The sequence below is a fragment of the Sordaria macrospora genome, chromosome 6, assembly GCF_033870435.1.
Source record: "Sordaria macrospora chromosome 6, complete sequence".
In the NCBI taxonomy this organism is placed as follows: domain Eukaryota; kingdom Fungi; phylum Ascomycota; class Sordariomycetes; order Sordariales; family Sordariaceae; genus Sordaria; species Sordaria macrospora.
The window spans coordinates 3,495,059-3,510,495 of NC_089376.1; the positions used below are offsets into that span (position 1 = coordinate 3,495,059).

Here is a 15,437-nt window from a genome sequence, read left to right on the forward strand (position 1 = left end):
GTCCTTCATCATCAGCGATTGGCACACAACACATGGCATGAACACGTGAAATCTATTTTCATCTCCCGTCTTTTACTTGCGTGTGGTATCTTCAATCCTTCTCTCCCGTCATCTAGCACTTTCCAACCCTTTCCTTCCATCCTTCCCTTCCTAAACCAAAGCTAAACAACCCTATCGGTCATTTACTCAAGCTCAATAGTACCAGGAGGCTTGCTAGTGATATCATAAGTGACTCTGCAAACGCCATTAACCTCGTTAACGATCCTGTTCATGACGCGCTGCAGGAACTCCCAAGGGAAGTTGAAGGCCTCGGCCGTCATGAAATCGGTAGTGGTGACCGCGCGCAGGATGATAATATAGCCATACACGCGCTTGTCGCCCATGACACCGACGGCGCGGCTGGGGTCCACGGCGGCGTACGCCTGCGAAATCTGGTCGTACAGGCCGGCCTTGCGGATCTCGGAAATGAAAATGTGGTCGGCCTGGCGCGCGATGCGCACCTTCTCCTCCGTGACCTCGCCGAGGATGCGCACAGCAATACCCGGGCCGGGGAAGGGGTGGCGCATGACCAGCTCCTCGTGGATGCCGAGGGTGCGGCCCAGCTCGCGGACTTCGTCCTTGTACAGCGAGCGGAGCGGCTCGATCAGCTGTAGACCCTGGCCGTTGGTCATGCGCTCGGGCAGGCCGCCGACGTTGTGGTGGGTCTTGATGGTGGCGGAGGGGCCCTTGAAGGACAGCGACTCGATGACGTCCGGGTAGAGTGTGCCTTGGAGGAAGAAGCCGATCTTGGTGCCCTTGCCGGACTTCTCGGCGGCCTCCTCGATCTTGGCGGCCTCGGCCTCGAACACGTCGATGAACTTGCCGCCGATGAACTTGCGCTTCTGCTCAGGGTCGTGGAGACCCTTGAGACCCTCGAGGAAGTCCTTGGAAGCGTCGATGACGGTCAGGTTGATGCCCAGGTGCTGCTTCAGGTCGCGCTCCACCTGCTCGCACTCGTCAAGGCGCATGACGCCGTTGTTCACGAGGACGGCCCAGAAGCGGTCGCCGATGGCCTCCTTCATCAGCTTGGCGGCCACGGTGGAGTCGACGCCGCCGGAGACGGCACCGAGGACCTGGCCCTCGGGGCCGACGAGGTCGCGGATGCGGGCGATCTCCTGATCCAAAAAGCGCGCCATGGTCCAGTTCTGGGCGCACTCGCAGATGCCGACGGCGAAGTTCTTGAGCAGCTGGGTGCCATTCTGGGAGTGGGTGACCTCGGGGTGGAACTGGAGACCGTAGATGGGCTTGGTCTTGTGAGCGATGGCGGCGTACTCGGAGTTGTCGGAGACGGCAACGGTGTGGAAACCCTCGGGCAGGGCGCCGAGCTTGTCGCCGTGGGACATCCACACGCGCATCGAGTCCTCGAGGCCGTCGAAGAGGCGGTCGACATGGGCATCGTCGCCCTTGAGGGCCTTCAGGTTGGAGTGGCCGTACTCGCGGTGGACGCCAGCGATGACGTTCTCGGGGCTGGCGCGCCAGGCGATCTCCTGCATGCCATCTGTTGGATGTGTCAATATGGGTGAGATCTTGAGATGAGAGTGGTGATGATCATGAGTGATCACGTACAGCAGATGCCAAGAATGGGGACACCTAGACGGAAGAGTTAGCAAGGATACAAGCAGTGTTCCATGGGAAAGGTGATCCATACCAAGCTCAAACACGGCAGGGTCGACGTGGGGAGCACCGTCCTCATAGACAGAGTAGGGGCCGCCGGAGAGAATGACACCCTTGGGCTTGTAGTCAAGATCGGCAATCTTGGTGGTGCATGGCAGCATCTCAGAGAGGATATTGAGCTCTCTCAGACGACGGGTGATCCTATGGGTAAGGGTCAGTATGTCTGTTGTTTACATTGGGGATGCAGGGGGGGTGGTTGAGAGGTGAAGGCAGTCCAGGGGTCATGAGTGCACAAAAAGGCAACCATGAATGGCTGAATTTGTTGTAATTACGGAACCAGGAGCAAATAGTGTGCTGCAACTCATCTTTCATATGAGTGAGTGTGAAAAGAAGTGACTTACAAATGAGTGTACTGCGATCTATTACGAGAGGGAAGAACGACATGTTAGCACAAGATGAACATTCACATGTATCAACACACACAAAGCTGCATATTGTAGTAACAATATCAGTATATTGGAAGGAACGACGCACCCGAAATCCAAAGTCAGGATGGTATCGAAGGCCTTGGTAGGCACCTCTCCGAGGGTAGCGGCAGCCATTGTGTTGGTTGGGTATTTGGGACGGGAGGTTATCGACAACCAAAGATTGCGAATGCGCGACTTCGAATTTTGGATGCCGGATCTCAAAACGAAGACGGAAAAGAGAGAGGGATTCGATTTTTTTTCAGGGCCCTGCAACCACCCAGCTACAGGCGGCTCGGGTGGGGGAGGAGTCAGTGTGAACTTTTTGAAATGTTGGATGACTCAGCTGCCGATAAGCTGATAAGAAAGCTCTGCAGCCAATCATGAACCCCAAAATCACAGTCACCAAACGGCACTCCACCCACCCCGCTGGAGTCCCGCCCCATCTGTCACTGGCTGCTCCACGGACCGGTCCAGGCTGTGCGCTATGAAATGGGACTGACATCACTGGAATTGGCAGGTGTTCAACTTTAATTCCACTTCATTATCATCTGTTTTCCCAGACAAGTGAACATCAAGCATGTTTTCGTCACATTCAACATGTCGCAATTGGCTTCTTACCGGCTCGGATACTCTTCCGCGGGACAATGGCTCTGTTGCTGTTTCTTTCAGCCCTTTCCTCGCTCAAGTCTTTGTTTGACTTTCTCTTCCGTGAACTCGTCTCAACTTCGTCGTCCAGTCCAGAGCTTGTCTACAGAAGAAACATCTTGTTCATGGTTCCAGAAATGAAGCAATTTGGGCATAAATAGACGACGATTTCCATCGTAACCATGTTGTTTCATCCACATCATCAACTCAAACTAGCAGCCTCAACCTTGCTACCACGACCACATCAACATACTGACTCACCAGAAAACGACTCATACCATCGCCATCACTCATCCACATTCATCAACATGGGTAGGTTCAGTACTCGCGCTCCCAATCCTGTACTCGAGAGTTTGCTCACCAAGCCTCTTAGCGAATATACGGACCTCGATTACGTACCGATCCAGGATGTGGAACCTTATGTCAACAGGTCCGTCGAGATCAGAATCAAGGAGTTAGGCATCAACAAGCCGAAGCGACCATGCAACCACTTCGTCCTTTACTCGATGGCCTGTATTCCACGGGCCGAAGAATGGCGCGAGAGACATTGCTCCGACTTACCAAAGGGATCCAGGTCTTTGGCAGCCATCATCTCCATCAGCTGGGCTCTTGAATCTCCCTCGGTCAAAGCCAAGTATAAAGTTTTTTGCCAGATGGAACTTGAGGGCCACGGTAAGGCTTTTCCTACCTACAAGTTCGTACGCCAGCCACCTAGAAATAAGCGTAAAAACACACGGCTTCAAATCGCTGCGCTTGCCGCACTTCCTAACGTCCAGCAGATTGAGAAGAATGCCGCTATTGTGCAACAGCCTCTGCCCACTAACGACACACAGGACCCCTCCCCGTATTCGAGTAACCAACAGCTTCTCACCAAGCAGAGGGAGATCACGGCGGCTGTTGCCCAGTCTCTCCCCTCTCCCAGAATCCAGGACCCCGTCCCCTTCACCCCGTTGACTCTACAGTTTCCCGCAACCGTCCAGTCTCACCCAAAGGAGCTCTCACCACTCGTCTATCAGCGTCTGGCCACACTCAGCGGCCGCTGCCGTGACCTCGAAGATTTCTTGAAGCTCTGCCAGAAATCCGAGCTCATGCGTGGCGCCTTCTATCCCACCGACAAGGGCCTCGACTATCAGCTTGCTGTTCTCGAGTATAACTCGTTCATCGCCTCGGTTCACGACATTCTCAAGCACCACGTCCGCGACCTTAAGCCCTACGTTCCGAGGGTCTTTGACCTCCTTTGGGAGTTCGATGAGACATTCGGTATGTTCAAGGTGTCTCGATCCACCTGGCCCAACATGGATTTCTCTATGGACTTCTCCATGCCGGTAAGTGTCAGTAACCCTACGCCCATGCCTATGAATATCGACGACTTCCAGTTGCCCTTGGGTGGTTGTGAGGACGCCCTCAGTGCTGACGTTGGCGCAGCTCCCTCCATGGATCTCGACCAAGAGTTGTTTGGTTTTGAGGACAACCTTGCTGCTAATCCTGTCTTAGACCTCGACCTCCTCGACCTCCCTGTCGAATTCTCTGATGAAGATCTCGAAAAGGCCCTCCAAGAGTGTACTTCTGCTAGTGCGAAAACCGCTGACAGCGAGCCTGCCGTTACGAAGCCTGCTGTCGTTAACGAACCCGCCCAGGAAGAGCCAGTGCCTCTACCTGACTTTACCACTATTGGGGCTCTCAACGAGAATGACCTGCTCTTGGACCAAGCGCTCTCAGAGGCGGTCGATCAAGAGGTGGACATAATGGACTTTCTCAACTTCGACGAGAGCAAGTTGCCTCTTTGAATGATGGCTTGATTTTGGGTAGTGCCGGACATTGGCTTTGTATTGTTTCTTGTTCCCCTTCTTTGTTCTCTCATTGTTTGTCTTTGTCCAACTTCAAGTGTCTTTTGGACATCTCCCAGTTTAGTTTTGCTTTGTCCTGTAGATATTGCTACAGGGTTAACAATAGAATATTGCATCTTTGTTTAACATCAAGATTCCTTGTGCTCCTCGTGAAGTGACCTTTGCACGTGAAATGACTTTAATCCTGCCTTTCCACTCACCCTGTCCCCTCGCGAATTAGTGTGCCTCTGCTACCATATACAAACGATGTTCTTTTCCCTAACCCCAGCCTAACGAGACGCTGTCAAGCCACATCTAATCCACATCCTACCTGTCTCAGCCATCGTTTCGAATTCCACCTTCACATTCCCCCCTCCCGATGAAGCATCCGACAACCACCATCATGAACCACACCCCATATCCCGTCGAACGTTACCGCCAGCCCGTTAGCAGAGTTGCTAAATGATGGTAGAGTGGCCGACATCATGCTACCAAACAAGCGGCTATATAAACAGCGGTTCGCATCGTAAAGATGAAGTCCAAACCCGGACCCAGTGCAGTCGGTCCACGGAGTCATCGCGGCCGCATCATGCATCCATCGGTTTAACTTAGTGAGTGGACTGGACAGAAGAAGGATGCTGGAAGCCGAATACGCAGTTGCTAGGTTAGGTATGGAGTCTGCATGTGCGTGACTGACTGACTGACTGACTGACTGACCGTATGTAAGTGGGCTGAAGATGATATTCGGCAGTTTGGAAGTCTTCTTTATTCACCGAGTTCTAGGTAAGGATCTCTTATGATACTAGAGTATCCCCGTATCCATAATAGGTAGGTACTAAAGTATTCTCCATCTTCATGAAGACAAAGAGATACCACACCACCACAAAGCGACCATCGAACCAGCCCGGGTAACATCCTTTGTAGTTTCACGGCGCGAGTAAATAGTGTACCTTGGGTGCCATAGCCAAGTCATTTTGATCTCTCCCGTCAAGTCTTCACACTCGACTGGAGTCTACCATTCAATGTCCTCATGTAAAACACTACATAGTAGGTAGGTAGGGTAGTCTGCTACCTCCTACCTAGTTTATGCACATTACCTTAAGTTTTGCAAGTGTTTCAAACACCAACTGGCGATTGCCAAGGGGTTTGATCTCGAACAGATGAACGAAAGGAAATAATACCTTAACAACTTGAGTACAATCAGGCAAACATAAATATGCTTCAAACCAAGTAACACGAATATATAGGTAGGGGTAGGATACCTCACTGTAGGTAAAGTAAACTACCTGTACGGTACTGCGGCTCCAGTCTTCCAATCACTATGAGTTCGTATAATGAACCGGAAGAGCGAGGAGGGGGACACACAAATAATGATAAAAAAAAGGGGGGTATGACTAAGGTAAGGTAAGATATGGGGGGGTATGATGAGTCGCGTCTATCGATCGCTCCATGCACGCACAACGCACGCACAACGCACGCACTTTGACTTTCCACTTTCCATCCTCCATCCGCTCGCTGCCTGGTTTAGCTCTCCCATGTACAGAATTTCAACGACCAAAAAACCAAAAAGATAGGTATCCAAACAAAAAACTCTCACGTCCCCTACGTGTATCTCAAGCACTGCTGCTGCTGCTGCTATCTTTTCTCCCCTTCTCCTGCTCCTGCTTCACCTGAACCGGCACCGTCACCGGCACCGTGACCTCCTTGCTTACAATGGTGATTGGCGATTTTTCTTTCCTCTTCCCCTTGTCGTTCTCCTTCTCCTCGTCGTTCACATCCGCCGACGACCTCTTCCTCTTCGTCGCCGTCGTCGAGGCCCGCCTAGTGCCCATATAGAAATCATAGCGATCAGGAAACAAGATGATATTCGCCATCCTCGCGACTTCCGCCTCAGCCCTGCTAACGGGCGTGTTTGACACACCACCAATCATTTCCGTTGAGCTTGGGCTGCCGGGCTTATCGGATGTAGTGGCCTTGGTAGTGGTACCCTCCATTTCAACATCCTCGTCTGCATCTGCTTCGCCATCATTGCTCGAGTTGCTCGTCGGCGTGGGCGCAATATCAAACGGCGCCAGACCCATGGCCTGCAAGCCCGCGGGCCCGCCGACCTCGGCAATCTCCGTCTCGCCCGGCCTGCCAGAGTGCGACGCCTCGCTGCCTAGACCGCTTCCCGTAGAATCAAAGTCAGGACCGGGGTGTCCGCGCTGGAAGGTCTTGCGCTGGCGAGCCAGGTACAGCGCGTTAGTCTGGGTGAGCGGGGCGGCGGGGACGTAGACGAGGATCGACACGGGTTTTGATACTGGTGACTCTGAGTCGTCATCGTCGCCATTTGCCCCAGGAGGTGGTGGTGTGGGTGCGCGGCTCGCCATGGTGTTGGGGTTGGAGGTGATGTGGTAGGCCAGATCCGGGTGCCAGACGATGTAATCGCCTGTTTGCAGGGTGGGCAGGGTGGTGAGGGTGCGGCGGAGGTGCAGGTGCGGATGCCAGAGCTCGGTGAGACGCTGGGCGTGGCCGGGGACGGCGCCGTGGATAATGGTGCTTTGCTCGGCGTCGAGAGACCAGTTGGATGCGTCAAGGAAGGCGTCCCACTCGGGACCTTCGCGGCGCTCGGGAGGCGGGTTCTTGGGCGAGAAGAAGGGGCGGAGGAGGAAGTAGGCGGTGGCGAGCTTGGGGCTGGGGAGAAGCCGTACCATGCCCGGGTCGATGGTGCTGAGAGCCACGATGCCCTGGTACATGCGGAAGATGCTGCAGGCACCGTAGCCGTTGTAGAGATCCGGGGTTGCGGTCACGCGGTAGGTGGGATCCCACGGGTCGTACTTCTCCCACTCGCCCTTGAAGACGGCGTCGTAGGTGCCTCCGCGACCGTACCCGTCTGACTCCCACCGCTCGAGACTGCCGTTGTCGACCTGGGCGATGACGGTAGAGGATGCGAAGTCGCCGAGGAGCTCCATTGCAGCCTTTTGGGCCTCTGCGGCGGCAGGGTCCTCGCTTGCCTTCTTCTCGGCAGCATCGGGGCCCACTCCGCCGATGTTGGCGCCGTGAATGCGCAGACGATCGGCATATGCAATGGGGAAGCGGGTTGCCATGCGGTCGTCGGCATCATTGTCCCAGAGCGACATGGCGAAGCGCTGTGCTTGCAGCACCTTGGGGTGGGCGCGGGTGCGCACTTGGGCAGGGCTCCAGAAGAAGTCGAAGCATGTCGGATCTTGGGGGGTGGGATCCTTGAAGTCGTGCTTGGTCTCGAGGTACTTGACGGTCTCATCTATGGCCTTTTGCGCATCGGCATGGGGCACGACGCCGCGGATGACGCCAAGACCATAGCGCTTGAGGTCGCGGGCGAAGTCTGACTTTTTGGACGGGTTGGAGATGTTGGTGAAGTCGATGCTGGGAGTGATTGACGACCCGCGCGAGGCAATGTTGTCGACCTCATCGCGTAGTGCAGCTATCAGACGGGCCCACGAAGCCTCAAGCTCCTTTTCGTGGCCGGCGACGAGACTGCGCTTGATCTGGGCAAAGCGGCTGGGAAGGGGGACGGGCTCGGTGCCGTAAAAGGAGAGCACGGGCGGTTCCATGTCGTCGCCGGCAGGGGAAGTTTGTTCTTGCTGGGTGGTGGCTTGGGTGACAGGAGAACCGCTGCTTCGGGGGCGGCCAATGTTATTGTTGCTGAGGGAGCCGGCATTCTTAAGGTCCGCCAGTGTGGCAGTCAGGGAGCGGTGCTTGAGCTTCGAGATCCTGCGGGGTCGTTGGAGATGGTTGTGTGCCGCTGAGGAGGTCCCTGTTAATGGTCCTTGTAGCGCGGCGGCGCTGTGGCTTCCGTTTCCGCTTCCGCTTCTGCTTCCACTTCCACTTGCACTTGCAACTGACGAGGACAGGATAAACTCGGGCTCGCGCTGCTGCTGAGAGGAATGTGACTGGCTGTTGTACCCCAGGTTATGGTGGGTGCATAGCGTGTGCCGCTGGCCCCCAGGGCATTGGTCGCACCGCCGGCGTGGCTCTTGGTATCCATTCAGAGAGAGTCCAGACACCACCCCTGTCCCCTTGTCCATACTACCACCACCCGGACTAAGGAAATTCGACTCTCGTGATGATCTCGTTATCCTCGTGGTAGCCGGCGTCTGAGGTGTTGTTGACACCAGCACGGCACCACCAGTTGTTGGAGTTGCCATTGTGTTGTTTCCGTGGTACTACCTGACCATCGAGGTTCCTCTCTGTTGGGTTGCGTGTAACACTTGGTGAAGATGCTGATGTCGTCTGCTGGGTATATGCTGTGTTTGTTGTCGTTGTTGTATTGTATGCTTGTATAGCATCGAGTATGGTGTGCGTGTGAGTATGAGTGTGAATATGTATGAGTACGAGTAATGAGTACTTGAAGGTGAAGAGAGAGTGGTGTGCGGGAGAGACGGGCTTCTTGTCTTGTTTCCCTTGTCGGAGACTTCTCACACAACGTTGCGTGGTCCCAGTGGTGTGGATAACAGTCTTCGGGCTCCAGTCGTTCCCCAGAAAGAGTCTCCAGTTTCTCCAGGTCTCCAAATAGGTTGACGGGCTTACCCCAGGAGGGTTGAGTGGCCAGCTAAAGAGCCAGGTTAGACCAGATGGGAGAACCTCGGCCGAATGGGGTATCGTAATCCACAATCCACCTCAGTTGCTGACAGGGACCTCGACCGACTCTTTTCAACAGTTATCATCCACCAATTTTTTTTTGAGCTGATTTTGTTCCGAGTGCCGAAGGAGATGTGTTGACCAAAGGGTAAATAAAAAAGGCGATCCAGGTGACTCTTGTGACTTTTGAAAGGGAGGGCACACGCCGTATTGGGGTGCTTGGTACTGTTTTATATGGGATCGGATATGATGGGGATCGGTATGCGTGTGGGATATGGTATGGTATGGTGGCATGCCTATGGATAAGGGAACGTGGTGGTGGCAGTAGGGAGCGTGGGCCGGGATGGCGCTGGGTTCTGGATGGATCCAATCCGGGAGCTGGGGACCATGATCCCGTTAACACACTCGTGCAGTGTATGGTAGGGAGTTGCCGGACAGGCGAGCGGTAGCAATATAAGGAAGGGGGCAGATGGTAGTGTAGATGTCGCTTTTTAGGCAAATATTGTTTCCCGAAGTCTCGCCAAACAAACGGGCCAAACAGCAAACAATGTCTCTCACTCTATCTCTCACACCAAGGTAGAAGCTATTCTCAAGCGACAACAGAACCCAAAAAGCCTAGACGCCAGTGAAGCACTCGGCGCATGTCTCTCCGTATTAGTGTAGTCCCGTTGCAAAGGTTAAGTTACCATTTCGCATGTCTTGGTGCACATTATGATCCGGTTGGCCGGGGCCCACGCCTTGCCTTGCCTTATCTCGGGAGTTAATAATGTTTCTCTTTTCTAAATTCCGACACCTCGTCGAGTGGTGATGCACTGTCTGTTGCTACAGGCACAACAGCACGATTGTGTAAGTGGATGCCATCAGACTGTCAAACCTAGAACGGTTATTTTCAGACTCTAGAGCCAAGGGGTCATTTCCAGTTTGGCCGAGATCAGAGCTCCATTTCTCGTTTCTCGTTTCTTTCCCCTTGCCAAACTCGGGACGAGACCCCGTCTCAGCAAGCATCGTGAGGTTCATGGAAAGAATGCCTGGGAGAAGAACCGACTTTTCCTATCGGCCAGATTCGGGAGGCGAGAAATGTCGGTATTGCGGTTGGACGGGGCCGCCTCTAGTAATACACGTACACCTGTACCAGTGGTGGTGGTATGTAAGACAACAAGGTAAGGTTTGTTCGATTCAATTTGCCCTGATCCAGGTCAACGGGACTGGCCCGGACACAAGATCCATCCATTCATCTTTTCAGCCACACCCACACCCACTGGCCACTGCACTCACTCACCGCACGGTTGGTTGTATTGTACTTGGTGACGGGAAGGAGGCACTTGCCCGTACTACTGTAGCAGAGATTTTCATCAGTTGGGAGCCTCGCCCGTATGGCAGTTGCAGTTGGATGTGGTCGTCGCCAATCCGCCAATGGGAAGCGACGCGGGACAGAGTTTGACAAGTCCAGCTCTTTCCTTTCGGGCCAGCCAAGCGCGAGGGCTAGCAGGAAGGAAGGGCTGCTGCTGCGCGCGAGGGGTTGTGACTTTGCGCTTTTCGATTGGCAAAGACGGATTGGAGATTGGGGGGCTGCTGGGGTTGAGGGACAACCGGGAGAGAGTGTGGGGTTCAGCTTTCCTTCCCGGGGTAATTCGTGCTCGGCGGGCTTCGCGGGCCACCTGAGTTCCGAAGTTTTGCCCATTGGCTGCGCAGAGTGGATTTTGTCGGAATCACGGCTCCGCATCGCCTGAAGAAAGTGGCACCGCCGCACGCCGGGCCGCTGTTCCAAGTCTCGGACGGATCCGAGTGAGAGATCGAGTGGCAACTCCACCAAAACTCCCAGTCCACAACACGCCATTGGTCACTGGCCGGCCCTGCAAGCCACGCCCAAGATTTCCATTTGCACCAAAAGATTCGGGTACGTACCTGCGCCAGGCACCCTTCTTTCCCCTTTTCCGCCAGGATTCGATTTGGCTTCGAACTGAATGCGCAACGTCCTTCCATTCAACCCTCCAAGGGAACCGTCACCCACCAATTTCACTGTACCACGTTCTGGCCACTGGCATTTGGGAAATCACATCCGCCGAAGAGAGAGTCTCGAGTCAATTTCTATGCTGATCAGCATTGTCTTTTTGTTCTCTTCTCGGAATCAGCTCCGCCATTGCGGGCTATGAACCTCCTTTCCAACCATCATGAGCCTCATTTCCGTACCATGGCCAGTCCCCGGCAGGCCAGTATTCTGTCGGCTGTTTTCAACTTTGTTCCCGCTTCACCTCAGCCGTTAACTTGTCAAAAGAAGCATTCTACACCCACGGAGCATCCCCCCTCCATTCCCACTTGTCCCTGCCTGTCATTGGCCAGTTAATGCTCCTTCGGCAGAGAAACCGCTTCACATCTCAGCCTCGCACCTGACACTCGACATTATCCCCGTCTCACTTTCCTCTCCTCCTCCTACTTTGGCTTGGGTCCTTCTGAGGGTCCTACATATCTGCCAGCCGAAGAGCTGGTTAAGCTGCCATAACCCCCCATCTTTACGTTATCACCACCCACCACGGCCATCTCTTCGGTTTCCAGATATGCACTTACTACACAGTCTTGTCCGCGATTTCCGCCAGTTGGATCATCTTCACTGCCGTTACATGCCGTGTCCTATCACTTACCGGCACCCGTCATTGCGCATTAATCCGTCATAAAAACCTGGTCGTGATCACAAACACCCCAGGGTTGCGGAGTTATGTGACGAGACAGGACACTCACTCCGCCAGTCTCACTCATCATCATCATCTTCATCATCAATTCGGATATGAACAGGTCATATCCAAGTGGACATATGCATCTTGCTACTACGAGGCAATCTTCGCTTGTTTCAACATATCATTTTATAAAGCTCTTTCAACGAGACCTGGACGTTGTTAAAAAGGTCCTCCGGGCCTCACAAAACCTCCGTTCTGAAAGCGTCACGGCATTCGGAAACACTCACGCGACGGGACAGCTTCCCGTAGCCATAATCTTGGTACCGAAGGTATTTTCCGCTGAAACAAGACATCGTGAGCCTCGGGATGAAACACTTGGAGACCTTGGTTCTCTCTTCTTCGACACGTGCTAGGTGCGTGCGTTGGATACGAAAACGATGGAGTTTGTTGGTTGAAGCATCACGCATACGGTGGTCCTGCATAACCGCTTCAGCCTTCGACTCGCACCATGAGACATGCCACACACTGGCTAGATGGTTTGGTTCACTAGCTTTTTATTTACCTTGCCTCGCCTCACCTTTCCATTAGTAGCTATCAAGCGTGACGAAACCACTCGTGGGAAAAGAGTAGCGTGCGAGTGTCTTCAAACTTCCCGATCCCATCTGGGCCCCATCAGGTCATCACCACCTTCACTTGATATCCGAAAAGGGTAACATTGACAAGGCATGGGACGCTCCGAGCTCCCGGATATCTACAAGTGCGGTGGACCGGGATACGTAGGTCATGAGCTCCTGGTAATTCGTCCATCGGTTTGCAGTAAGGTAGGTAACAATACCCCAATCTCCAAGCCGATCGCACAGTAGCGTCACTGGCAAGACTCGATAGAATCCACGCTTCCACGAGGGAAACGACTCAATGTCAAAGCTTTTTGACCCAAAGACCCAGCCAACAGACCATCCTCCCACTCTCCGACTGGTGGAACCACTGGCCAACCTTGGCTACATAACAACTCCCCCGTCCCTACTTCACCTTCACACTCCCAGCAGCGGCCTGGCCTTTTTTCTCCACGGTCCACTCTTGACCCCCGTCCCTCCGCATTATCCTCTCGTGGAATCCTTTCTTGCTAGCCTGTCACAAGAACCTGGTGAGGTGAATCCCGATACTACCCTTCATGAAACTGTTTGACATTCATATTCCAATCCCCCCACGAGTAGTCAGTGGCGGTCACATACCTACCCTACCCAAAGACGTGGATATCAGCTACGTATTTGCTACCTATCTACCTACCTACATACCTTCACAATATCAAAGACAAAATCCTTGGTGTAACCAAACCCGGAAACCTTATCATCGCCTTACTTCCCCAAACATTGCATCATCGACTTTATAAATTGTCGCATATCTGCCCTAGCTGTATCTGCTACCTAAAAGACAACGTGGGTGGTGCTAGACTAGTGGATCGACTCATCGACTAACGAGATATGAACCACCGCTCGGGACCATGCATCATTCCAGGTTCCCGGTTAGCCCAGGTGACACACTCCTAGGACTGGGCAGGACAACGTTTCGGCGGAATGTGGGAGGAGATATGTAGGAGCTAGGGCGGCGATGGACAGATGGCAGGGACTGAACCAGGGACATGAAGGTTCGGCGACCTGAACCTAAACCTGAACCTGAACCTGAACCTGAACCTGAGCCTGAACCTGGGCCCAGACCTGGACCTGGTCGATGCGGAGGTACAAAGTGGATTTTCAAGTATGAGGGGACTCGCTTCAGCCTGCCTGTCTGCCCCCAAAAATAGTACGTAAGGATAAGGTGACTTGCATTTGGCGGAGACGGATCTCTTTACCTTCCCTTTTCGGGCCGGGGAAGCTTGACTGGCCAAGGTCCCAAAGAAGATGATGCCGAGGATGTTCATATGTAAGTGGGTATGTGCTGAAGTATGAGGTTTTGATCGATAAACAGAGGTACGTAAGTACGGGTATGTAGGTATATGCGGACGATGAATGTTGATAAGCAGTGATAGGGAGGTAGACGTTTGGGTTGGGGTTTATGTTATTCCTTGCCGGGACGGGCAGTAGGGCTCGTTGTCTGCCTCTCCCCTAGTAGGTAGGTATGGTATTGTCCTTGCTAGGGAAGACACCAATGGTGTTGGTATAGACCACTCACCCCAAGCCATTGCTATTTCTCTAAAACCATGATTCTGAGACGCAAGATCATCTTGATAATAAGTCGCAGAACTTACCAACTTCCATAGTACCAGTTGTGGAATATCTGAGGTCTGGCATCTAATGCCCTTCACTTTGGAAGTTCACAGGCTGATTGAAATTGAACAAGAACTTATGGCCGATACTTTGTATCGTTGAAGACGCTAGAGGTGCTCTGATTATCCAACGGTCATAGGAAGTTCCTTTGCGTGCTCCGGAATGCCTTAACAGCTTGGAAGACCGCGTCAAAGGTCCGTTACATAGTGGGGCCAGATGTCAGAGTACAAGTAGAAGCTCATGTGCAGAACCGATTGAGACCTTACGGTGGCAAGCGTGGTGGACTTGAAGTGTCCCAAAACGAGTCTCAACTGCGTCTACTGGATACCAGTGCTGTACCTAGGTAGTTAGTTTTCGATTAATAGGCTCGAAAATAGTTATCGTAAGCCAACTTGGGTCAACACTCCTATAATATGGAAGGGAAAGTGGAACGGATTGAAGCGTTGAATGAAGGATAAGTGGAAGGAGTTTAAGTAAGCAACTTCCACGTGATGTGAACAAAAAGAACATGCAGCACTGACACAATCAGCGTACATCGGCCGTACTTATTAAGTTGAAAGTTGAAATTTGGATGATGGACGGTGGGTGATGGGTTTACAGGGCAGGGAGCATCCTTCCTTCCGTTCTTCCTTTTTTTTTTTTGCTTTCTTCCTTACTGCCTTCCTTCTTTCCACCTCATCCTCAACAAATCTCAATCTGCTACTGCAGTCCCATACCCTTCATTTATTTACGCAGGGGCACTCGTCCTTTTGTGTGAGAATGAAATTGTTGAGGGGCAGATTGGCTGTCAGCCTCTTGGTCCTCTTTTAGATTTTCCAATGGCAGTCTGACAATTCCTCTCTGGCCATGATGGTTCCCGGACATCATCTCAGGGCGACAGAATGGTGAGTGAGGTCAACCTCTCCCATCCATGGCTTCGGTATCTGGTCATCTGGTGATCTGGCTCCGCTGGCAAGGATGCAAAATAAGCCAGTCCAAGTTGGCCCAGTCCTTCCTCTAGATAGATCCCGGAGACGCTCGCTGCACATGCATAGTTTACTCGCCCGTGGAGCGGCACTGGGAGCTGCTTGTTCAATGGAAGATGTTGTTGGGTACCGTACCTACCTACCTCTAGGCAGCTCGAGACCAGTTCAGTCTCTCTGGGCATTTGAACTACATATATCACCTGCCACTCGTCCGAATTACCTTGTACCTCATCAAAGACCAAGATATCAAGTTACCTAGGTTTCCCGGAATTCATCAGCTTTTACTCCTCTCCTTGAGGCTTAGAAGCACAAACGAGCCGGCCAGCTGGCCAGCGCACCAAAGAGT

At 53.1% G+C, this 15,437-nt stretch overlaps 3 protein-coding genes across 3 annotated transcripts; 1 reads left to right on the forward strand and 2 right to left on the reverse strand.

Annotated features, from left to right (window-relative positions):
- Positions 1–50: 50 nt before the first annotated feature.
- SMAC4_09163 (uncharacterized protein) lies at positions 51–2,352 on the reverse strand. Its single transcript, XM_066090904.1, has 5 exons — positions 2,188–2,352; positions 2,055–2,072; positions 1,688–1,854; positions 1,606–1,629; positions 51–1,537 (listed from the first exon to the last, which is right to left on the reverse strand). Exons 1-5 carry the CDS (start codon positions 2,253–2,255, stop codon positions 183–185), a joined length of 1,632 nt encoding a protein of 543 aa, XP_065947573.1. The 5' UTR covers positions 2,256–2,352; the 3' UTR covers positions 51–182.
- Positions 2,353–2,800: 448 nt separating this feature from the next.
- SMAC4_09162 (uncharacterized protein) lies at positions 2,801–4,552 on the forward strand (the record flags this gene model as incomplete). The annotated part of the gene is made up of 2 exons (XM_066090903.1): positions 2,801–3,077; positions 3,139–4,552. The coding sequence occupies exon 2, from the start codon at positions 3,272–3,274 to the stop codon at positions 4,550–4,552; it is 1,281 nt and encodes a 426-aa protein (XP_065947574.1). The 5' UTR covers positions 2,801–3,077; positions 3,139–3,271.
- A 1,330-nt stretch (positions 4,553–5,882) lies between these two features.
- SMAC4_09161 (uncharacterized protein) lies at positions 5,883–9,371 on the reverse strand. The gene has a single exon (XM_003347408.2). The coding sequence runs from the start codon at positions 8,755–8,757 to the stop codon at positions 6,205–6,207; it is 2,553 nt and encodes an 850-aa protein (XP_003347456.1). The 5' UTR covers positions 8,758–9,371; the 3' UTR covers positions 5,883–6,204.
- Between the last annotated feature and the right edge of the window lie 6,066 nt (positions 9,372–15,437).